The 25,634-nt window shown below is 51.8% G+C and overlaps 2 protein-coding genes across 2 annotated transcripts in view; one reads left to right on the top strand and one right to left on the bottom strand.

Annotated features, from left to right (window-relative positions):
* On the bottom strand, positions 1–23,729 carry CYS1 (cystin 1). Its single transcript, XM_060117417.1, has 3 exons — positions 23,391–23,729; positions 7,371–7,423; positions 1–2,738 (listed from the first exon to the last, which is right to left on the bottom strand). The coding sequence occupies exons 1-3, from the start codon at positions 23,727–23,729 to the stop codon at positions 2,633–2,635; spliced, it is 498 nt and encodes a 165-aa protein (XP_059973400.1). The 3' UTR covers positions 1–2,632.
* The window catches only part of RRM2 (ribonucleotide reductase regulatory subunit M2), a 75,925-nt gene that overhangs the window by 24,169 nt on the left and 26,122 nt on the right, over positions 1–25,634 (top strand). The gene's annotated exons all lie outside the window — the stretch shown is intronic.

Below are 25,634 nucleotides of genomic sequence, written 5' to 3' on the forward strand. Positions count from 1 at the left end.
TTTATTTTTCACTCAAATCCTCTCCTCACCAGATTAGTAGAAAAGTCAGCCCCTCCGTCTACAGTTTCTCCCCTTCCCTGAAAAGAGTCCTAAACCTCTCGGGCTTAGTTATCCCAGGCTGGGGTCTTTGTAGCCACCACTTTCCAGGGACAGAGACACCCAGTCCAAGTGGACACCCTGCTGTGTGGACGCCTTGCTGCCACGTGGTGCCACTGTTGACACCCGACCGCAGGCCCCTGATTTGGGTGGAGGTCTGGACCTTGAAAGCGCAGCCGGGTAACCACACGCTTTTTCAGTCTCATGTGCACACTCCAGGGCACCAGCTCCACAGGGTGTCCTTTGGATGTCATCCACCTCTTGAGGACTTAAAATGTGTCACCGCTCCTTCGCAGGGTCCACACGTCACAGAAAAGGCAGCTTTTTGTTTCCAGAGGGGTTTCATCACACCAGAAAATTGATCCCCGCCCACCTGTTAAGGTCTGATTTGGTCCCAGGGGGTCCAGATGTCACCACCCCAAGGGTCTGGTTTTACATTGTCTCCTTCCTAGGGACAGCACAGGACTTCAGAGCCTCAAATGTTATTTGTCCTCTCAAAGGCAACCAAGAAGGCTTTTCTCCTGCCTATCGCCAGCCCAGAAAAAGAACCACAGCCCCAATCCACATAGGCTAGATCTTCAGACGGCTTTTGGCTACAGTTCTTTGACAGCCTCTAGCTTCTCTGGCGTGAATCCATGTTTACAGGTGCGCCACTAGAAACGGCGTGTCCTCACTAGTGGAGACCAGATCTTGCTACGCGAACCCTGGCGTCCAGCAGAGGGCCGGGCTCACAGCAGCAGGGGCTCAGAAGGTGAGAATGAATGGGGGGTTGAACAGAAATTCCCCAGGGGCGTCCACCCAGTGGGGCTATCTCACTGGATGGCAGCCCGGTGAGAAGTGGCTCTGAGACTTTGGAACATCAAAGGGAAGCGTCTTGGAAAAGCTCACCTTGGCTGAGGAGAGGGCGCCTGAGCCAGGCAGGGCCCCTTTGAGAACTCGTGCAAGGGGCAGAGGAGGGCCGTGGCCTGGCTTCTTCCCCAGGAGGACGGACACAACATTTCTCAGAGCTGGGAATGGAGCGTGTTTTCTAAGTTCCTGGGCTTTGTAGCATCTCAGAGGAACTCGCCACCACAGAAGCCAGGAGACACGTGTGTGGCAGAGACTTTTCCAGACATCGATGTGTCATTGTCACCTTCGACGTGGAGACGTTTTTCTTCCTGCCTCTATTTCAGCCACATTCCCCCACCACCACCCCTTCATGAGCAGGTTCCACACTCAGCCCCAGAGCAGAAGGCTGGGGCTCAAAAGCAACACCCAGCGACCAAGAGAAGGCCCGGAGCCGCGCTCGGCACCCAGTAGGCCCTCTGTGCACGTCTAGTGCAAGAAGTACTCGCCTCCAGGCCCTGCCTGATTCACAGGGTGTCAGCGTTCTCATCAGTCAGCTGGGAATGTTCTAAGGCTCTCCTGGCCTCACTGCTGTGATTTTCTACCTTCTACCAGGTGGGAAGAGCCGGCGGCCCTGAAGACCCTTTCCAGGTGTGGCCAGTGCTCACCCTCAGCGGGGAAGGCAGTCCCGTGCCCCCAGGGGACGAGAGACCGAGGAAGCCTGGGATTGTGTGATCCCTGATGGTGAGAGCTGGGGAATAGGGCATGCCTCCAGGACTCACTTTCTAGAGAGGGACACTGAGGACCAGAGGGGGGAAGTGACTGCAAGTTAGAGCAAGAGCAAGGATCAGAACTGGGGTCTCTGGCTCCTGTCCCCCCTGCAGGGGCACAGGCCTCTCTCTTTGGGGAGGTGGGTGGGTCGTGGCTCTGGGCAGCCTCCAGCACCGGGCGAGGAAGAGTCAGCCAGGCCTAAGCTCAGACAAGGTCCCTGCTACTCCAGGCATGGCTGGGATCCAGCAGCCTGGGTATCACCTGGGAACTGGTTAGAAACGCAGACTCTCAGGCCCTGCTGGAGACCCACAGAATCAGAATCTGCATTTCAATAACATCTCCAGGCGACTCATTTGCAGAACAGAGGGTGACTCCCTCCAGCTCGGTAAGGCATACCTCCTGGGTGTGCCCTCCAGAGGGGAACCTCCTTGGGGCGCTCTGGGACGTGTGTTAAGAGTTCCCAAAGTGTCCAGTCTGAGCCACGCTCAGCGAAAGAGGCTTCTTCGGAGCAGGTGGCAAGTGGGCCTTCAGAAAGGGGAAGCATTTCCAGATCCAGGAGAGCCTTGTAGACGGATCTCCCCAGAGACTGAGAGGAGGGGCAGGTATCTGGCAGGTCACCTGCCCGTGCACCTGTGGGGCAGCACCTGTGCCTTCCTCTGGCCTGGATCTGCACAGCTGATCACCTCTTGCCAGCAAGCATGATGGCCAGCTGCCGGCCACGTTCAGGACTGTCTGAATATGGATTTGAAGACGGCAGTTGTGAAAGATCTGGGAGTAACTGCACGTTGGAGGTGGCTAAGCTCCAGCTAGAGCCCTCGGCAGGGCAGGGGGATGTGTGCGCCCAGCCTAGGCTCCTAAGAGACCCAGTCAGCTGGGGCTGGGGCTGGGAGGAACGGCGCCTTGGCCGCTGGGTGACCACGGGGCTGCTGCACCACCAGCCTTAGCAGCAGTACTCCTGCTCGATGCTGGCCATCAGCTCCTCCTCGGAGTAGTCGTACGTGATGGCTGACTGCCTCTCAGGCCTCTTGTGGCAGCTGCCTGGGGCTCTGTGGGTGAGAAAGATGGACACGGAAAACAAGATGTTACCTTCCAACTCCACATCTGTACTGGACAACCAAGGTGGCCCCTGTATGGAATTCTGATCCATCCTAAAACTAAAACTGAAAACCTCTGCCCCAAGAACACCTCCTCAACCTCTTCCATGAGCAGGCCCCTGCCTGATTCTCTGGTTTCATCTCCCCGACGTTACCCGAGACCTTACGCTGTGAGGAAGCCAGTGCCTGTGATGCTTAAGGGTGAGGGCCCGGGGGTGGAAAGACCCAGCTTGAATCCCAGCTCTGCCACTTACTAGCTCAGTGATCATTTTCTCTAAAATGGAGCTGTATTCCTAAATTCATTCTGAGGCATAAATGAGATAATGCATGGCCAGCGTGTGACACCGAATTTTGCACCCTGCACGGCCCTCAGCAAAGGTGGGCTGTGTCTCGACTATCCATCGGCCTGACCCACTCCCTGTGCCTGCCCCTTGGGTGGGCGGGGGTGTCTCACAAGAGCTGCCACGCTGGGACAGGACGGGGTGTCAGGATCCCGGCCACTCCCCCAAACTGCTGGGCAGTGTATTAAGTGACCAAATCTCCGGATCCTCATCCTGCTGCCTGGGCCCCTGGAAGGGGTTCCCACCAGCCTGGACCCGGCTGCCCACCCCCTCTCCGGCTCTCCGGACTCTGTTGTGCCGACTTCCCTGTCCTGCAGCCTGTCCCACGGCGGTGTCCACCTGTGCCTGGCCATGGCCTCGCCCCGTTCAGTACCTTTGACAGGTGGGTGTGAAACCTGGGCCGCACTGGGTGCTGCCAGCCTGAGGGGCCACCTCTGGAGGAGGACTCAGGCCAGAGCTGCCCACTGCCAGGTATGGGGCCTCGAGCTCCCACCTGCCAGCCAGAGACGTGCTGCCATGTGAGCTGGGGGCTGGGCGGGGTGATCTCTAAGGCCCACCTGATCACTGCCGTCGCACTCCTGACATGTTCAGAGAAGCCTCCAGGGCCCTGTCTGCTGTCCCGGAATACAGGGCAGGAGCTGGGCTCCTGGCCACGTGACTGTCACCTCAGGGTGTGTGCAGCCTAACAGGCCCCCCAGCGCTGAACAGCAAGGATGAGGGTCTAACGGCGGGACTCCACCTCCCCCCAAGCCCAGAGATGACACGTGCCTCCCGCACAGCCCTCTGGGGTCACCCAGGCCAGCCCCCTCTCTGTGGATGGGGGAGAAATGCCTTGCCCACGGTCCCATGGTGACCTGGCTACAGACCGTCCTCACCCGGTCCCACAGCTCAGCAAGGCCTTTCTCTCTAGGCACCCGATGCTCCCTGCAGTTGGGACACGGGGGAGAAAGGGGGCAAGGAGGCAGGGCCAGCAGGGGAGGCTGGCAGGGGAGGCCGGCAGGGGAGGCCGGACGAGGAGGCCAACGGGGGAGGCTGATGGGGAGGCCGACGGGGGAGGCTGATGGGGGAGGCTGATGAGGAGGCCGGCAGGGGAGGCTGACAGGAGGTGTTGCAGCCCCAGCAGCCGGGGCTCCACTCGGCCTCACGCCATCCTAACCTGTCTGGCAGGCAACACTGTCCACCAGCGGCCGTGGGGCTGCCGGCCCGGGGGCCTGAAGACCGAGATGGGGTCTCCCCCTACTTGGGGGAGGGCAGCACAACATTAAAAGGGAGAGATGGTTCCTAGAGGGACTGAGGAGTCAAGAATTGAATCTTTTGTTTAAATTATAATTCACTATGTCAGAGATTCCTAAAGTCACGCAAAACAACAACCCATTACCCTTCCCCAGAGACAGCAAATCATTTATAATTGGGCTGCAGAGCCACATGCGAAATGAGGCCTGAGTCATTTGTACTATCTGTTGGGTCTAGAATTTACTGGCCCTTTGACCATGGGCAAATCATACCTTGTATCTGTTTACTCATTAGGAAAACGGGGTGCCTGGCCTAGGCCTGGCTTATATTAGGTATCCCACAAGCATTTACAGAATAAATAATGAGCAAATTTCAGCAGCAGCTGCAGACAGAAGGCTCCTGAATCCCTGTTTCTCCTCCACAGGCCCTAGGCTTCTGTTACCGGATCCTCACAGACTTCAGGCCAGGCCAGCCCAGCCCCGTCCTCAAAGCCAGCCCGGATGGCTCAGCTCTGTTGCTTCCACACCCCAACCCTGGAGAAAGGGCGTGGCCAACATCGAGGACGGTCAGGACTCGGGGGTCAAGGCCCACAGGCCCAGGTTCACACCGAACGTTCCCTTCAGCTGCATCTGTGAAGCACCTGCTCTGTGCCTGGTGCTGTGAGGGCCCAGAGATGTGGCTGAGAGTGAGAAGACGAGGTAAGACAGGTTATCACAGGTACCTGCTGCGTTACACGCACAGGTGTGGTGTAAACTGGAGCCGGCACTGCCGAAGGAGGGAGACTCACCAGGTCGACGCGGAGGGAGGGGAGGGGGAGAGTCTCCGAGGAGGAGATACGTGAACTGAGTTGGGGAGGATTTTCCTCTTCAACCTTTTATTACGAAGACTTTCAAGCATACCGAAAAGTTGAAATCGTGGATTCAACAATTAAGTAAATATTTTTCTGCTACATTTTGCTGGGTTTACTTTATCCCGTCTATTACTTTATCTGATTTCTGGATGCATGTCAAAGTAAACTGCACGCATTAGGACACTTCTCCCTGAAGCGCTGCTTTGAGGGGTTCTGGCGGCCGAGAAGGGGACAGTGGGCTTGCCTGGGGCCGGAAGGATGGGCACTACAGGAACCAGGAGAGGAGGGTGCTGGGGGCTGTGCTCTGTGTGCACCCAGTCTGGGGGGCGGGGATGGGGGCGCACGCTGGCTGGGCGGAGGAGCCCAGGGCCAGCCGCGGGCAGTGAGAAGCCACCGTGGACGTGGTGGCAGGACACCCGCCGCTCCCTCCTGAGAGAGGTTCCCCTACAGGCAGGGGAGCCCAAGTTTGGGGAACAGAGGAGGACGGCTGCTGCCAGTCCAGACCCTGGGGGAGGCCTGTATGGCTTCAGAGCCTGCTCCCGGAGGCACAGCCCTGATCTCACCTTCACGACGCTCTCCCCTTTGCAGCCACTGAGCCAGGACCAGCCTGGGACCCACCCAGCCCGGAGTCCAGGGCCTAGCGTGGCACTCAGGATGCTCCCACTAAAGTATATTGAGGGAGTGAATGAATGAATGAATGAATGAACGAATGAAGTGCTCCTGGTGAGGGATGTCCTGGAGTTTGCATGTGAGGTGCAGGGACCTGTTCATTTAAAAAGAAGAAGAAACAGCTAATGTGTTCGAGGCAGAATTTCATCCTCCTAAAGTCCTTGGGGTGATGAAAACTTAAGAAAGTCACTGCCAGTTATCTTTACAATCAGTAGAAATATGCAGGCGGGACTGAGCTCCGCTGGCACCGCGCCGGGCCCAGGTCCCCCGCCGCGCCACGTGCTCGGGCGTCCAGGTCAGCGGAGCAGAGCCGGCCCTGGTGCCCGGTCACTGCGGCGAGACACAGCGCCCGGCCCAGCACGGGAGTGCACGGGGGCGCTGGGCCCACCCAGAGGCAGCTGTGCTAAGCGGAGCCTGTGATGGTTTGCAAAACAAGTGAACAGCAGGGGCTGTGAGGGGGACCGGAGGGATGCTTCTCTCTGCCGAGTGAAGCTCTGGCCTTGGCAAGGGGCGGAGCCCGTGTACCTGTGCTCACCGCGTCACCTCCGCGGCCACGGTGGAGTCCCAGTGCCCAGAGCTGACCGCAGCGTCCTCTGGCTGGACAGCAGCGGCCCACGGCTTCAGCTTGGCCTTCAAGGCCCTCCTTCTCCCCCAGACCCCGTGCTAAATGTCACCGGCCTGTGCGTGGTGTCCTGTTCAGACCTCTGTGTCTTGCCTGTGGATCCCACAACCTGGAACGCACATGCCCTCCTCTCTCCTTGGTGAAAACACGTGTCCTGCAAGCCATTTCAACATCAGTTCCTCCACCAGCCCTCAGCAGATCCGTCCCCTTTCAGACCTCACTTGAGCCCATGTGAAGAGACCCCAATCTTCAGGAGAAGGTCTCCTCAAATGTTTGTTAAATAAGGGAAACCAGCAAAGTTCTGGCCCTGAAGCTGTTTGGAATTGGTAATAAAAAATAGCTGTTGAGCCAGAATTTTCACATCACTCGTCTTGAGCACCACAGTCACCTACCTCCCAGTGACCCAGGGCCAATCACTGTGACCCAATTAGAGATGAGAAAGCCAAGGGCAGGATGAGCCAGAGGCCCAAGGTCATCCCAGCACAGCTTCCTGGTGCTGGCTGCTCCTGGGGCCCTGGAATCCTCACACAGCCCAGGGCCGTGCAGACAGAGAAGGCCTGGTCTCTGGGCCTGGGGTCCTCAGCTGACACTTTCCAGGGGTTTTAAATGTGTTTTCCTGCTAACACTGTAATGGGATTATGGGGGACCCACCTGCCATCCTTCTAGACTGTAAACTCCTGAAGGCCAAGGACTGTGCCTCATTTACAGATGAGCCACTGCAAATAGTTTCTGAGTGAATGGGTGGGGCCAGGGCCGGGGGTGGGGAGCATCCAGAAGGGGGATGCGGAGGCGTGGGGAGGGCGGGGGGTAGGGTGGCTGTGACTCTGGTAGAGATGTGCTTCCCCCCCCGCGCCCCACCCCGTACTTACTCAGAGACGCTGCTGCTCTCTGGGTGGACTTCAGTGCTCCGTTTTGGGGACACCTTGAGAAGGACAAAAGGGAGAGGCATCAGTAGGTTGTCAGTGGTGCAGCCTGTCTTTGCCCTGGCTTTGTGCTGACAGACGGCCACCACACTCAAGCCAGGGCTGAATAAACCAGACCTGGAAAGTGGAAAGGCTCCCCTGCTGTCTAGTTCCATCCGCCTAATTTGCATGTGGGAAGCTGAGGCTGGGAGAGGGGAGTGACCTACACAGCTCACACCAAGAGACTCCCCACCTCCCCGGCAGCTAACGGCCAGCATGTCCCCATCTCTCATTCCAGGAGCTGAAGTCCTGACCTCCATCTAAGCGCTGCCTGGCAGCCTGCCCTGCTGCTCTGCTGCGCCTTCTTTGTTCTAAGTCAAGGGTGCTCAGACGTCGCACGTGTCTGTCTGCAAACTCTTCCACTGGTCCATGCCTGTCCTGTCCCACCACCACCCCGTCTCAGTTTCCACAGCTTTAGAATAAGCCTTGACTCTTCCCCGTTCCTCGCACCTCCTTATATGTGTACTGCAGTCAGTTAGTCCCCCTTGGGGATTTTGTTGGGGTTGAATTAATATACAGATCCTTTTAGGCAGACTTGATATCTATAATAACAAGTCTTCCAGTTTAAAAACGGGGAACATCTCTCCATTCATTTAGGATTTCTTTAATGTCTTTTAAGAAGTCTTATCACTTTCCCTGTAGAGGTCATAGATATCTCTTTTTAGACCAATTTCTAGATACTTGATATTATCCTCTTTTAAATAAAATTTTATTTTCTTCCTGTTTATTTCTGCAGATATATGATTGAAATATATACATTTTGTGTTCACCAGTCTTACCAAACTCTCTTATTAGTCCTAATAACTTATTTGTAGATTCTTTTGGACTGTCTTTCTTCCCGTTCACGTTATCTGAGAAAAATGGCCATTTGATTTTTTCCCTTCTGGTCCCCACACACTTTTCACCTAGCCCTTCTGCACTGGCTAGGACGTCCAGTACTACCTTGAAAAGAAATGATAACAGGCATCTCTGTCTTGTTCCTTTATTGAAAGGGAAAGGTTTCATTATTTCAAATGTAATATTAGGTTTGCCGTGGCTTTTTCTCAAGTTGTCCTTAATCAGATCCTGGTCTCTCTGTGTAGGTCATTTCTTCAGTTCTGTCTTCCAGGGCACTGATCTTCTCTTCGTCTCTGTCTAATTTCCTGTTAACCCAAACCATCAGAATCTTTAATTTTGTTTATTGTATTTTTCATTTCTTCAAGTTCTATCTGATTCTTTTTAAAATATGCTAGGTCACTTTCTAGAGGTCCTGGTCCTTCAAAGGTATTTCCCTTAAATAAGATAAAATAAACATAGTTGATTATAATCTGTGTCTGGTAATCCAAATAAATAACTGAAGTCGTCATTGGTCTATTTTTGTTGTCTTTGTTTCTTCTAGCGTTCACTTGGTTCTCTGGCTGGTTGGTTATTTTTTCTCTGGCTGGTTGGTTTTTCAGCCGCCTGCCGCTACAGGCGCTCCCATGCATTGGCCAGAAGAGCCTGCCCTGCCCACCTGGCGCTCTCTCCACGTGGAGGTGGGCTGCGCAGTAAAGGTGCACAACTTCCTTCCAGGGGTACATGAAGGGCCAGCTAGTGTCTGCTAGTGGCTAGTGATCTTGCCCCGGAGATTCAGTATTCCCTGCATATTCCTTTGAATATTCGTGCCTTTGGGGAGTGTAAAGATGAAGAGGAAGTGACTCCCAAGGCAGCAAGGAATTCACAATGGGAAGAGAGACAGAGGGTAGGGAGGGGCGATGAAGATGAGAGAGAGGAGGGGAAGTCACACAGGCACGCACACACATGTGCACGCACATGTACACACATGCACTCACCTCCACCACCTCCTGAAGCAGCCCATTCCTGCTCGGGCAGCTCAGACTAGCTGAAAATTCTTTTTAATTTTTTTTTATTCAAAAAAAATTAACTGTGGTAAAATACACACATCTTAAACCATCTTAACCTAAAATTTACCATCTTAACCATTTTTAAGCATACAGTTCAGTAGAGTGAAGTACATTAACCAATCTCGCAAACTTCATCTTGCAGAACTGAACCCCTGTCCACATTAAACAACAACTCTCCTCCCCCAAAGCCCAGCAGCCACCATTGCACTTCCTGTCCGATAGAAATGAGTCCTTTAGCACCTCACCTGAGTGGAATCGCACAGTACTTGCCCTCTTGTGCCTGGCTTATTTCACTCAGCAGGATGTCCTCGAGGTTCACCCATGTTGTAGCAGATGCCAGAGCTTCATTCCTTTTTAAGGCTGAATAATATTCCACTGTACGTGTATACCATGTTGTGTTTATCCATTCATCCATCAAGGGACACTTGGGTGGCTTCCACGTTTTGGCTATTGTGAACAATGCTCCTATGAACACGGGTGCACAGATATCTCTTTGAGAGCCTCCTGTCAACTCTCTTGGCCATATGAGAAATTTCTCCCATATCATATTGATGCCAAGCTTCCTCCCTGCAGTTTTCTGTCACTGAGGCTGGTTATTTTCTCAGGGACGACAGAGAAGTAAAGTAATACTTTTACTCAACTACCCTTCAGCTATTTTTTATGAAGTCATCCAGTAGGGACCCTAGTTTCCTCTTGTCCATTTCTGCTGGAACCAGCTTTTGCCATCACCTGCTGGGGGCTTTTCCTCTCAGCACCAGGTTTTGTAAGAGTTGTTACAGATATGGCTTCTCCCATCAGGTGGGCAACTGAGTGACAGAGCAAGACATCGGAATCAAACATTTGCGTAGTCACAGCCAGTTTCCACTTCTCTGCGCTGCTCTGCTCACTACTCACGGGGACGCACTGCCAGCTGTAGGGCAGCGATGATGTGGTCCATCAAGTATGTGGACTGGACGCCCCAAAGCTGCACTCAAACCGAAGGCCATACTCTTTCTTTTATAATTTCCCTGACAGCTCAGCTTTGTTATAGCTTTCATTTCTTTACCTGTGTTTCTTTCTGTGGTTTGAATGTGTGGTTCTTCCTCTCGTCAATTTAAGTCTTTAACTTGACTTTCTCAGATGCAAAATGTGTTAGACAGGCCTCCCAGAAGATCCAGCTTGCTGAAGCAGCTCAGGAGCTTGTGAAAAGCAAAGACACAGCAGCCCCTGGTGGCTGCTCCAGGCCTAGTGCAGACACAAGCTCCCAGCCAGCAGGAAGCCTGCCACTCCTGGTCAGTAGGACACATCTGGACCCCGGGGAGGCCATGGTGCCTGGACTGGGGCCATGGGAACCCGGCTGAACTCAGGATGAGCGTGTAATCTGTCATGACTAGAGATCCCAGGGAGGCTTTGAAAAACTCACACCACAGCTGAACAAGAAGCAGAAAACATCTGAGGAAGAACTGAATAACATGATTTCTTAAAGTGTTCTCTGGGACTTCCCTGGTGGCGCAGTGGTTGAGAGTCTGCCTGCAGATGCAGGGGACATGGGTTCGTGCCCTGGTCTGGAAAGATCCCACAAGCCGTGGAGCGGCTGGGCCCGTGAGCCATGGCCGCTGAGCCTGCGCGTCCGGAGCCTGTGCTCCGTAACGGGAGAGGCCACAACAGTGAGAGGCCCGCGTTCGGCAAAAAAAAAAAAAGAATCCGCCTGCCAATGCAGGTGACACGGGTTCGAGCCGTGGTCCAGGAAGATCCCACATGCCGCGGAGCAACTAAGCCCGTGCGCCGCAACTACTGAGCCTGCGCTCTAGAGCCCGCGAGCCACAACTACTGAAACCTGCGCACCTAGAGCCCATTTTCCACAACAAAGCCCGCACACCGCAACTAGAGAAAGCCTGCATGCACCAACAAAGACCAATGCAGACAAAAATAAATAAATTTATTAATTAAAAAAAAAAAGTCTCCTCTGACTCTTACAGCTAGGGTTTTTTGAAAAAAAGTGAAGTATCGGTGGTTAATCTTTAGAAAACCCACTGAATATTTTATTTAACAATATGTATATCCTGCTTCTTCTGTTTAAAGAGTTCTCCCCTTAACTCTTAAAGTGTAACAGCTTTATATGTATGTATGTACCCATATCAATAATATATATAATTGACCTGGAACAAGCTGCAGATGTCTGAAGAATACGATTTGAAAGGTTTTGACATGTGTATCCACTGTTAAACCATATCCATCACCCCCGGGTGATGCTCCGTCCTTCCCTCCTCTGCCTTCCCATCTCCAGGCGGCCACTAGTGGGCCCCTGTCACCGCACACCCATGTGCCCTCTCTAGAAGCCTAAAGACGTGGGGTCAGACAGCATGCGCCCTTTTTTGCCTGGCTTCTTTCACGCCGCACGACGAGCCTGAGATCCATCCACCCTGCTGTGTTTTATCAGTAGACTTCCCCCTTCCTCTCTAAGAACTGTCCTTCTTTGAGGCCCAGGTTTGCTTATGTTTCATTATGGAAATGTTAACACATGCAGTGTAGAGAAGAGTGAACTCAGTCTCCGGGTACCGAAATCTCCCAGCCTCGGCAGGTTTCAGCACTTTGCCAGTCGGGTTCAGTCCTCTCACCCCCGGGGGCACTACTGTCCCCACACGGCTCCACTTCATGGCTTCCCAGGCAGCACACGCTGCTGGCCCAGTGGCCTCTGCTGTGAGGGCTGCTTTGCGTTCCTAAAGTGACAAAGGACTTTTGCAAAAGGAGGCTCTGACTGAAGCCACCGGTCCTAGGGCGCCCGCCTCCCCTCACCAGGCCTTGCTTCAGGAAAGTGTTTCCAGAGACAGAGGCCGGGGAGACCTGGAGAAGGTAAAGGGTGGAACTGAAGGAAAATAACAATAAATTACTTATCTACACCTTATGAAGCACCTGCAAACGCATTTTCACACGGCAGCCAGATCCTCACCCCCGGAGGCAGATGACCTGGCATGGATCCTGGTCTTGCTGGGGATGTGGGCAATCACCCTGCTGGGACCCAAAGGCCTGGGATGTAAATGAGAAGGTAGCCTCGATGGTCTCTAAGGTCCCTTCAGCTCCAGCATCTGTGATTCTCAAACTGCGAAGAAACCAAAGCGGCGAGGTCTGCTGGGAATCTGAATGGGTAGCCTTGGGCTGCAGGCTGCCTTCTGGGCTGGTGACAGCTCCCGGCACTCAGGTGCTAAGAATCTCCGTCTGCACGAACCACTGCTGACCCTCCTCACCGGAGTCCAGCTAGGGCTCGTCCCAGGCGCTGGGGGAGCCCGAAGCTCCTGTGCAAGGAAGCCTTCCTCAGCACCTCACTGAGACGCTGCAGTGACGCCCAATCCACCTCATTCCCCCACCTCCCCCGCACCAGCGCTCAGCACCAGTCGCTGGGGCCCGGCCTCAGGCAAGGCGCTCGGAGACCCTGCTTCCAACCTTCACTAAGGTCAGGCTTCCGACCACGGACAAAGCCCATATCCCGGAACCACGGAGGGAGGGAGCCCTCTGGGGTCACACCTCTGACCCCATCTCCAGGCAAGCACTTCTAAACACTTTTAAATCTGGCTGTTTTTGTACATCTCCTGAGAGGAAGCATCTTCCTCCGGTTCCTGGAGTCCTCCAGGGCTCCAGCTCAGGACTCTTCTCCGGCCACCCACATGCTCTCCCTCGTCGCCCCATCTAGATGCTGAGGTCCACAGTTACCTGCCAGCTCCAACCACCTTGCACAGTGGACCTGAGCTTCTGACGGCCCACAAGCTTGGCTGCCTCGCACCCCAAAGCCAACTTGCGCAACACTGAGCATCACTGTCGACTCTACGACGCCAGCAGGAAACCCGGGTGCCTTTGCGGCAGCCCGCCTTCCCTTGCTCTCACACCCAGTGTGCACCTCGCTTTCTCGCATCGCCTCTTACCTGGATTTCTGCAGGATCTCCCACCTGGGCACCCTGCTTCCCGCGCCGTCTCCTCTCATCCCCCGCCCTCCTGCCACCCCTTGTCTTTCTGAACACAGGCTGGGGAGGAGACACAAGGACTCGATAAGCTGGGCGTCTCTGGAGAAGGGAACTGGACAAAGTGGGGGACACGGTGGAGGGGAAACTTTCCTTTCAGTGTACCTGTTACAATATACATGTGCATGTATATTACCTATTCTGATTTTTTAAATAATCATTTAAAAATAAAACCCACAAAATTTCCACTAGCTCCCTGTTGCCTACAGGATAAAGTTCAACCCTTTAGCCTAGAAGGTTGTGAAATCATGACCCAAACCGACCTCGTTGTCTTTTGCGCTCCGTCCAGCCATCATCACCTTGCTGTCCAGCCATCATGGACAACATGCTGTTCTCCTAAGGCACTTGGTCCCTCTGGGGTTTTCTACATGCTGCTTGCTCCTTATGGAATGCCCCCTCCTTCACTGACTGCTGGAAAACTCTGCCGATCCTTCACAACCAACTCAGCTGTCAGGGCTTCTTGGATGGGAAGACTTCCGCCTTGGATGGGATTATTCAACTCCTTGTATGTAATAATTCCTACTTACCTCCACCCCAGGGCTTCCATGACGAACGCTCACTTCACAACCCTCCCCCAACACAGTATGCGCCCTGGGGGTCAGCACTATGCTTTACTCTCCTATGACTCCTCGGTTGATCAAGTACCACTTACTGCCACTTAAATTTGTGTTCTTTGCTAGAGATCTGAAAGCGGACAGATGGTAACTGTCTTCAAAATAGTGGCTTTTTGCCGAAAGTCCATTATCAAATCCATCACTTTCAAATCCCTCTGGTGGATCTGCTTTCTGGCCACGTAATCATTTTGATGCCTGTTTTCACCTTCACATCCCACAGCAGCTGTGAGCCAGGATTACCGTGAAGCCCTGGCTGACGGCAAAAGACAAGAAAGAGTTACCCAGGTCCTCCTTTGCTAGAGCAAAAGGGAACCTTTGCAAAAACGGTGGACAGTGGATTCATTCAGCCTAGAAGACAGATAATGATCTTCCCTAGATCTTGAGTGACTAAGATTTATTAGGCGGTGGGGGGGAGTATGAATTATCACCTGCTAGTAAAAACACTGAATTTATATCTATTAGACTGAATCAGAATACCCTCTTTAAGGGTGCCCTTGAATTTCACTAGCACATTTAATCCCCCAAACTTCTTTTATCTAGCCCATCCTGGGACTGAGATTTTATGGTTAATTCAGTGTCCTAATGGAGCCATCTTTATGGCTACCCACCAGCACTGCACTGTAAAAAGAACCTTCCTGAAAGCCTTGGCTACTCTCCAGTTCCTTGCCTCCCATTCTCCATGAAGTCCAGCCCATCAGGCTTCCCGCACCGCTCCACTGAAATGGCGCTGGCCAAGGGCACCAGGGACCTCCAAGCCGCCAGATTCAAAGGTCAGCTCTCAGACTGCATCTCACTTGTCCCTTCGAGCAGCACTTACCAGAGCTGGTCACTCCCTCCTCCTTGACATACTGTCCTCCCTTGGCTTCCAGACCTGCATCCTCTTGGTTTTCTTCCCTTTAGGATGTCCCCTCATCGTCTCTACCTCTGAACACAGGTCACACACATAAACACCCAGAGCAGTGCCTGGCACACACTCAGGTGTTAGCTGACCTCAGTATTACTGGTGGTCCGATCTAATCTCAACCTTTCTCTGTTTTAATGGCTGCCAAACTGATAAGTCCAAACCCAGCCTCTCCCCTGAATGCCAAACTCTTACAAAGATCTTTTCAGTTGATATCTCTATGTAGATGTCTAGCATGCATCTCAAGTTTAACATATTCTAAAACAGCTTCTTTTTTTTTTTTTTTTTTTTTTTTTTTCCTTTTTGCGGTATGCGGGCCTCTCACTGTTGTGGCCTCTCCCATTGCGGAGCACAGGCTCTGGATGCGCAGGCCCAGCGGCCATGGCTCACGGGCCCAGCCGCTCCGCGGCATATGGGATCCTCCCAGACCGGGGCACGAACCCGTATCCCCTGCATCGGCAGGCGGACTCTCAACCACTGCGCCACCAGGGAGGCCCTAAAACAGCTTCTTGATGCACAACATTCAAACCCTGCCCCTTCCACACTTACAAGGTCAGTTAATGCCAACTACGTCCTTCTAGCTGCTCAACCAAAAACTTCGGGGTCCTCTGACTCCTTTCTCACACAACCCACAGCCAATCCATTAGTAAGCTGGCTGTCTCTATTTCTAATCTAGGTCTATATGCCAACCAGTCCTTCCCAGCTCACTCACTGCCACTCTGGTCCAAACCAATCCCTCTTCTCACTTGGATTACTGCAAAAGCTTCCCAGCCCTGCTCCCAGCTTTGGCCCCTCCATCCCATCCCAGGCTGTCTTCAACAGGGCAGCCAGGGTGAGCCTTAAAACAAACCAGATCATGTCATCCGCTGTTCAGAATTCCTCCAGCCTTCTCTACCTCATTCAAAGTAAAAGCCAAGGACTTGGACTTCCCTGGTGGTCCAGTGGTTAAGATTCTGTGCTCCCAATGCAGGGGGCACCGGTATGATCCCACCCCCTACCCCCCCAAAAAAGCCAAGGCCTTCCGGTGGCCACAAGGCTCACTGTTCTCTGCCCGGGCACCAGGCCACCACCCTATCTCTCCCAGCTCTGACCTGCTGAGAACAGGCCCACTGCTGATCTCCCCAGCCCCTACTGCTTTTTTGTTCTTTATACTTTATTTTGTTCACTGTTGGACTTCCATGACCGAACGTTAGTGAAGGTTTTGTCTGTTTAGTTCACTTATGTATAACCAGCACCTAGAACAGTACCTGGCACACATAGGTGGTCAAAAAATAAACGTTGAATGGATAGACCAATATTAGATGGTACATTTTTCTAATTAATAGACCACTGATTGAGAGAGATACTGCTGCATTTTTTAAATCACAATTTGATTAAATAACTTAATACAAGACAAATCCAAACCCTTAGATTTTCACACATAATTCTCCCACCCTAAATAGTTTTCAGTTTCAATATCTCACTAAAATACTGTTGATTTTGAAGTTCTTCTGACTTTGGGAAAGGAATTCTGCCTTGGGCACCTAAGACTGCCCAGGAACAAGTTGAAAATTAGTCTAGAACAGTAATAGATGCTTTAGTGAATTAAAGTACGTGAACTTGATGACATACTTCGCATTCATTAAAATAATAATGAAGAATATTATGCAACGCATGAAAAGCCGCTTATGAGATAGTTTATGTAAAAAAATCTTAAGACTCTGTTATAATTCAATGATATATATCTTTAAAAGCTGTGACAAAGTGAGAGAGTGGCATGGACATATATACACTACCAAACGTAAAATAGATAGCTAGTGGGAAGCAGCCACATAGCACAGGGAGATCAGCTCAGTGCTTTGTGACCACCTAGAGGGATGGGATAGGGAGGGTGGGAGGGAGGGAGACACAAGAGGGAAGAGATATGGGAACATATGTATATGTATAACTGATTCACTTTGTTATAAAGCAGAAACTAACACACCATTGTAAAGCAATTATACTCCAATAAAGATGTTAAAAATAAAAAAAGAACAAAAGAAATGAAAACAGGTGACAGCTGATAAGTTAAAGAGTATACTGGGAAACATTTTAAATTGTTAATGATGCAATATGGTCTTTGCCTATACAATTTTCTTAAGATTCTCAACATTACAGGAATTCTCTGGTGGCCCAGTGGTTAGGACTACACGCTCCCATTGCAGGGGGCATGGTTCAATCCCCGATCGGGGAACTAAGGTCACGCAAGCCACGACGCGGTATGGCCAAAAAAAAAAGATTCTCAATATTGGCAAAAAATAAACAAACAAAAAAACCTACCTGGAAACAGCCTGAATATCTCACAATAAGAGATTAATTAAATAACACTACCTCTGGATGGTGGGCAAATTATGAAGACATTATGATGGGAGAAATGCTTATACTATAATGCTAAATAAAAGGATGTTATAAATTGTATATCTACACTACGCTCTTTTTTTTTTAAGGGAACTTTATTTTTTTTTTAATTTATTTTTGGCTGCGTTGGGTCTTCGTTGCTGCGCATGGGCTTTCTCTAGTTGCGGCGAGCAGGGGCTACTCTTCGCTGTGGTGTGCGGGCTTCTCATTGTGGTGGCTTCTCTTGTTGTGGAGCACGGGCTCTAGGCGTGTGGGCTTCAGTAGTTGTGACTCGTGGGCTCTAGAGAGCAGGCTCAGTAGCTGTGGCACACGGGCTTAGTTGCTCCGTGGCATGTGGGATCTTCCAGGCCCAGGGATCGAACCCGTGTCCCCTGTGTTGGCAGGTGGATTCTTAACCACTGCACCACCAGGGAAGCCCTATGAGCAATCTTTATTTCCTTTTCTATATATATTTTTAATATATATTTTTTCTGTTTTCCAATTTTTCTGCAACGAGCATATACTCCTTTACAATCGTAGAGTGAAGCTAATATAGGGCTTATCTTTTCATTTAAAACCTCTCATGTGGGACTTCCCTGCTGGTCCAGTAGGTAAGACTCTGTGCTCCCAGTGCAGGGGGCCTGGGTTCGATCCCTGATCAAGGAACTAGATCCCGCGTGCATGCCGCAACTAAGAAGCCCACGTGCCACAACTATGAGCCCGCGTGCCACAACTAAGACCTGGCGCAGCCTAAATAAATAACTGAATAAAATGTTTTTTTAAAAACCCCACATCTCTCATGAGTAAGATCATTTTAAGTTTTTTATTGCAGAGAACAACCAAGAACATTTTTTTTCTCATGTGCATGTATATTACCTATTCTAACTTCAAAAACAGACACTTAAAAGTAAGCATAACCTTTTCTGGGCTGAACACATCTTTAGAGACTGGAACGCATCTTGTACACAATCATGGAAGCCGGGGCATGGAGACCTATCTCAGAGAAAAACTGAGCACCAGAGGAATCAGGGAACAAGTGAGAATCCCTCCTGATGGCAAATTCACTCCGTTAAACTTCTAGTACACACAGTACTCTACAGAGGTATAGTCAGAAAGCCTCCGACCGGCTCTTTCAAACTGCACGATACTGGCCAAGTTAACCACCTCTCTGAGCCTTGTGCAGTCCCCTCTGACATGAAGTTGGGGGGAGGCGACACCAATTTGGCAGGTACCTATTCTGATGAGGATTAAGTAAAACAATGGATGTAAGAAGCCGACTATTAGAATAGCCTGAATAAACAGCGGCTGTATTACAACATCTGAACAATTTCCGAGTGATTGCAAGTGAACTGCAAAGCCCTCTGTTTCACAGGAATCAAAACTGATACAGGATGGGGAGGGGACTCTTTCTGAGTCTTTTGCCTCTTTGTTCTTCTGCTTCTGCCCCTGTGCAACCAGCAACCTGCTTACACGCAGGGGCTCGTGAAAATGCTCAAGTAAAAGGATGCTGGTGACAGATGTACTAAGTGAATAATTGGGAGTCTCACAACTTTTAGTAAAAACTGTATGACCCCTAAGCACATAAACATCTGAATGAATAAGGAGGCTGCCGAAAAAAACATTCTGGGGGTATTATGAGGGCAAGACGGGTGGTACTTTTATCAGACAAAATACAGGTTCTTGATGAGTTTGCTTGGGGAACGCTAGGGATTACTGAACGTTAAAAAAAAATCACACAGTAAAGAAAAACGGGCCAGGCATTAGTGCCACTGTGAGCAGAGCGCTGGAAGTGCTGAATCTGCCTTGTGACTTGGACATCTGGAAAACGGGAAAGGCATGGAACATTCCAGGTTATCTACGGAGGGGCTGAGCCCGGCAGGCCTGCTACAAACTCTGCTGCCCCCACTTACTGGCTGTGTGGTTTGGTTATGTTATCAATCTCCTGGGACTGAGATGGCCTTGTTTGTAAAATAGAAAGCACTATTTATCTAAAAGGCTGTTTGAAGAGGGGAACGTGGGACAATGACCAGGAAGTACCTAATGCAGTCCTTAACACAGAGCAGGTGCCCAACGGACGTAATCCTCCTTCCCCTTCTCTACTGTGCAAGTCATCTGATAGAAAACCGAACATCTCATGCGCATCTCTGCAGTGGACATGCACCCAAACTTAAAACTGCATGAAGGGAAAGACTTCTTTCTAGCTGACATGTATTGGTACCAAGAGTTTATGGAACTGGACTGAAAACTAGGAATGTCACGGAAATGCTCTTTATTTGGGGAAGTGTCTCAGTAGTTATACTTCAGTGAATGTAAATCCACACACAGACACACACAGACTGTCACGGGTTCCCCAGTGGCCTTGGCTTCATTCATCCCATTTTCTCCCTGAGATCCTGTTTCTTGGACATGGGGATTTGTAACACAGCCCCAGTGCAGAGAGACTACTGTATCCTTCACATTTGTGTCTTACCTCAAATTTGCCCATAATTTTTCCTAAATTTACAATCCAGAGTGAAAATCCTCTTACCTAGTGTTTCATTACAAAGTATTACAGTTCACAGACAAGAAAAAAAAATATTTAACTGAAAGTTGCTTCTACCAAAATGTAAGGGAAAAATTTACCTTGATTCAGAACATATACATGATAAGAGCTGAAAAACTCCATGGTTAAAGAGTTCTTTTTAAATAGGTGATTGAAATCCTTCTTTAAAATTAATTTTAAAAATTCAAGTTTTAGATGGAATATAGCAATACCTTATTCTTATCCAGCAACCTAAACTGTATCAGGAAAACAACCAAGAATTAAGAAATAAGACAAAAAAAGAGCACTTGATCAACTAAAATTATTGCCACAAAGCTCATTCACTGAACAGATGACTCGTCAGGCCAGGGAGGAGACCTCTCCCAGGCCTGACCTTGGAGGGTCCTGCTCCTCCTATAAGCTCAGTGCCAGCGAGCATGCTTCTGTGTTTCTACCACCCGGGGCCGCTCAGAGAGGTGTCTATTTGGGCGAGGGATACAGAGAAGTTTGGCTGGTTGCATACAGACTGACAGTGGTAAACAGTGACAGCTGTAAGACTGAGGTTGGACCAAGGACAGAAAGGCAGTAACAAGCAAGTCTCACAGCTGCCAGGGCCATTTTGGTATGAAGGGTGCAGGAGTCTGACTGTCAAGGTCGGGGGGTCTGATCTCTGCTCTGCCATAACCACGTGGCTTTAGTCACTTAACTTTCATCTGTGCCTGTTTCCTCTTGCCCAGCTGTAAAAATGGACGATAATAATAACGGTAAAAATGAAATGAGTTAATACATGTCTGAGACCCAAGTGCTCACTGAAATATGAGCTACAATTATTCTTGGACATAGACAAGAATAATACATAAGATTCAGAATAAGGGTTCAGAGATACACATAATTCGTCTCTAAGAAATTCTAATCAACAGCGGTCAAAATTGTAAATGTGGGTGCTTAAAGGGATAATTTCACTTGAGTTTGACATTCTCTTATGGATAATACCTCTCTCCTCCAAAATGCTAGATAGTTATGAACCTAAGAAGGCTTTTCTTCCTTCCTTCCAGAGAAATTTAAAATAGTGTTTATTTACATGCTCAGTCAGGCTTTCTCTGTCCATGGGAACATCATTTCCAACATTTTGAAGAAGGGCCAACTTCTACATATAGGTTTCAATACCGACTCGTCAAAATCCCCATTTGTTCCCAGGCCAATGGTGTCTTGTTAACGCAGAGTCTTGTAAAATGTACAGCTGCCAGAGACTCAGCTGAAGGGTGTAAAGTGTAAAGCAAAACGGCATAGACTCCACACTTGGCTGTACAGGCACTTAGCCTTCTACCTGTGACCTCTAGAGCCAGGAAGTTAAGAGGCTTCAACCTTTTTACTTCATCTCCCCAGACCTGAAGAGAATGAACTGGACTCAGGAGCCTCCTTGCAGCTCTAATAGTCTAGGATTCTAGGATTCATTCAAGAAACATCTATGGGGCTTCCCTGGTGGTGCGGTGGTTGAGAGTCCGCCGGCCAATGCAGGGGACACGGGTTCGTGCCCCGGTCCGGGAAGATCCCACATGCCGCAGAGCGGCTGGGCCCGTGAGCCATGGCCGCTGAGCCTGCGCGTCCGGAGCCTGTGCTCCGCAATGGGAGAGGCCACAGCGGTGAGAGGCCCGCGTACCGCAAAAAAAAAAAAAAAAAAAAAAAAAAAGAAACATCTATGGTACAGAAGATACATACAATCCACATCCAAAAGAGCAACCACAGCTGGCTGACTTTACCTCCTAACCTCTCTCGACTCCATCTCCCCTTCAGCCCTCTCACTGCGCTGCTGCCCTCAGGACCTGCCCGTCTGGACCACCGAAGCAGCCCCAGTTGGACATCTTGCCCCTAGTCCTTACTCCGCCCGGTTCATCCTCCCCGTGGCTGTTGGTCCAACCTTCCTAAGACACAAACTGTCACTCCCCTTAGTCCTTCAAAGATACCCACGGCTTTTATGGTAAAGTCCAAGCTCCTCAGCAGGGAATACTCCTAGTGTGACATGTCCATAGCCTGGCATTCACCCTTCCCAACCTCTTCAACTCCAGTGCGCCCACCCACACCCTGGGTACCATATGCCCCGGCCGCCATTGCCTTTGCATGCAGGCTTCTCTCTGCCCAAATGCTCTTTGCTGCTTGTTTGCCTGGCTAGTGCCATAGACCCTTCCAGATCCAGGTCAAGTGCTGTCCTGCTGGGATGCTGACCTGACTTCTCCAGAGGACCAATTGCTCCTCCTGTGGACTCGCTCTACAGACTGCCCACAGGTATTCCACCTTTTGTTTGCAGATCCGTCTCCCCCATTACACTGTCAACTTCCTGAGGGCAAGGACTGCGTGCCATCAGTGTTCATCTCTGGCACCCAGAGTGATGCCTGGCACACAGTAGGTGCTCAAGCAATACCTGAGAAATGACTGAAAAAATAAGTAAGGCAGTCCATGCAACCTAGGAGTTGCTGTGATACTCAGCGAATGGGGGTGGGGACGGGGGAGGGAAATCCATTCTCTCTGTTTTCTTTTCATTTTCGCTTCTAAAGTTTCCAAAGCACTTGACAGCTGATCCCTAAAAGATTGCTTCCGTGCCGTCTCAGAACTTCCCCCAAAATTTCTCAACTGTTTATCCATTTTGAGGGTTATATAATGGAACTCTGATGTAATCTTAAAGGAATCTTGTTATATAATTGAGTCCCACTTGCTGCAGCTCGTTTGGGGAGGGTAGCAGGGGATGGGCAGGAGGACAGGAGAGGAAGGCCCTGCAGTGTCCAGGTTGGCCCAGTCCTTTCCACCCACCCCTCCCCACCTCACTGAGGAGCTTCCAGGATTCCACTGCTTGGTGGCTGCCCCGGAAGACACCCCCCTCTGGTCCCAGCAGTTGTTAAGCAAAGCCTGCAGGGCTCCGGGGAAGGGGGGAACTGCCTTGGACATCCTCCTCAAGCCCAGGAGCTGATATCCCAGATCTTGTTCATTCAGCTCTGCTGGAGTGAAGGCTGTTCCCATACGAGAGTGCTCACTTTTATTGTTTTTCTAGAACAGCGGGGATGTTATTACAAGTGTTCTGGAAGAGAGAAGAGGGAAGCCAAAAAGAAATTGCACAGCGTCTTAAAAATAGCCAGTAGTATGCAAATTGCTTGACCACAAGGCAAAGATCCTGATGTGTCTGACGCGAGGGGCCTTTGTAAACACTGTTTGGCTACCGGTCCCAGCTCTTAGCATCCTCCTCCGACAGTGCCCGGGGAATGGCCAAGGGGGAGGTACCTGAGAAGAAAGCAGCCCCGCTGGCCAGCCCCTACCTAGGCTGGAAGAAGCCACAGTTCCAAAAGGAAAAAAAGGCAAGCTCTGGCCAGAAGCAAGCCTAGGAGATGCATTTCTGCTAAGGGATAGCTGTCTCCCTGCCTTTTAAGGCTGCTGCCAGTACAGCACTGTCACCCCCCAAATTGGAGGCAGGGAGACCAGCACCCAGAGGAGGCAGAGAGGGAAAGGGGGCGAGCAGGGAGAGCGCGGCGGGACGGCCGCGGGGGCTGGGGGACAGGGCAACAGGGCGGGGGCCCCGCAGGGACAGGGCGCGGGGTGCGGGCCGGCGGGGAGGGGGCTCCGGGGCAGGAATCGGCGCAGCTGCCCCACCGGCTCCGCGGGCTCCGACACTCACCGGGCTCCCGGCGCCGGCTGCGGGTCGGGGCCGCGCCGGGCCCCGCGGGGCCAGCTCCCCGGGGCCCCAGGCCGCCGACTCGGCCAGCAGCTGGTCCAGCAGGCGCAGCGTCTCGTCCCCGCCGTCGGGGGGCGCCGCGGGGCCGGGGCCGGGGCCGGCCGCCCCCTCTGCCGCCTCCGCCGCCGCCTCCCGGGACTCCTCCCGGGCTGCCGCCGCCGTCGCGGAGACTGGCGGCCCCGTCCCGCCCTCCGGGGCTGTCCCGCCGGGCCCGGCCGGCCGGCTGTCGGGGCTGCGCAGCCGCCTCAGGGCGCGGCTGCTTCGGCTGCTGCCGCTGCCCATGGCGCGCCCGCCAAGCAGGCCCGTGGCGCCGCCAGAAAGCGGCCCGGGGGTGGGGACGCGGGAGGGGGCGCGGCCGGGCCGGGGGTGCGGGGCCGGGGGTGCGGACCCGGGCCGGGCGTGAGGGGAGGAGGGGGAGATCCCGGGTCTGGGACGCGACTGGGGGCGGGGACGCGAGCAGGGCCTGGGGGAGGGGCGAAGCCACCGGTGTGCGGAACGTGGGGCGTGGTGTCGCGGTGGGGGAACTAGATCCCGGGACAGGGGAACGTGGGAGGGGGCGCGACCGGAGCCGGGGTGCTGAGCCCGGCCTGGAGGTGGGGGCCGAGAGCCGCGGGTGAGGGCTCTCGGGGAGCCGGCGGCCGGGGGCGGGGAGCGACGGCCGGGTATCCGGGCACTGGATGGCGAGGGCACTGGGGCGCGGCGTCCCCTCCTCCTCCGACTCCTTCCTCCTCCCTCCGGCCCGCCTCGGGCCCCGCCTCTCCTTGCGGGGTCAGCCCTCCAGGCTCTGGCTCCCCGACCCTCCGGGTCCCCGCCGCCTGGAAGAACTGAAAGCACTGGGGTTCCTGCAACACGCCCAGACCGGCCTGCGTGGGGTGGTGATGAGTGCGGAGGTGACTCCACAGCCGGGCCCCTCCCGAGCTTAGAGCGCGATGGGGACTTCACCTCTCCCAGCCTCCTATTCCTCACATGTTAAGTTGGGGGAAGGGGCCGGATGGTAAAAATACCTCTGAGGATGGAGTAAGATGATGAAGGTGCCGGGCCTCCCACCCTTCAATTTCTGCGCTGCTCCCTCGCGCGACCTAAGAGAGGACAGACGGAGGGAAGGGGGCGATTCTCCCGGACCGGACTCCCCGCTGCAGCCTTTCCGCAAGGCAAGGGAGCCGGTAGCAGGCAGTGGTGGGCCCTGGGTTCCCGTCCCTCTCCTCCTGCCCCAAAGGAGATCTGGTGCTTGAATGCCGAGCCTCATTAAAAAAGTAACTACTTTGGGGAAAGAAAAAATTTGAAAGGAGACAGAGAAAGCATTCTCTCCCCAAGGAAAAAGCCAGTAGGTACTGATCATAATTAATTCTAGCTTTTGGTCATTGGATAGTAAAAAAAAAAAGAAAAACGCTTATTATTTTTAAGTGAACCAACCCCCAAATAAGAAAAAGGCCGAAGCTGTCTAATTCAAACTCGGTGGTGTTATTGTTGGTTGTGCTTGCATTTTAAGACTTGACTTTTTTCTTTCCCTTCCTTGCTTACTTAAAAAAATCTAACTTTTCCAAAGCAAGACAACTCGAACATCCTGGGTTTAACTCACATCTTGACCTTAACCTGAATCCAGATGGGATTGCAGAATAATTGTTAAAATGAAATTTTGGCTAAACTTTCCCTACCGTAGACTTGAAATTTTACTATTTTATCACTTCAGGAGTAGGCATTGAAAGATTGATGCCCAAGACAATGGAATAAACATGGGATTCAAGTCTATATCCATTTGTTTTATTATCAAGAGACTAAGGAAGTATTTGTAACTCCTCTTTATTTTTGTTTTTGCATTTTTTTGATGTGCTGTCTTAACCATCCAGATGCAGGAGATGGGCCACATACATTATTTGGTGTCATTTGGGTGTTCTGATTCCACAGATGTGTCTAGTTTGGAAGCTATTGATATAAGTTTTCTTTTTAAGAAAACAAATCTCATCTTGAAACTCTTTAAACCTGGTAGACAAACATTCACAGGGAAAAGAAATCTTTCTTGTACTAAGTTCAACTAAGTTTAATCATTTAAAGGAAAACATGTTTTACTACTGCCTAAGTAGAGTCTCGTCATGTGACTCAGTTTAAATATACCCAGAGCTCCCTGTGTTCACCTCCCAGGGCAACTGATTTTTCTGACCACTGTTGCTTCCAGCCCTGTTTCCCCAG

This window comes from Mesoplodon densirostris, chromosome 14 (genome assembly GCF_025265405.1).
Source record: "Mesoplodon densirostris isolate mMesDen1 chromosome 14, mMesDen1 primary haplotype, whole genome shotgun sequence".
Classification (NCBI taxonomy): Eukaryota; Metazoa; Chordata; class Mammalia; order Artiodactyla; family Ziphiidae; genus Mesoplodon; species Mesoplodon densirostris.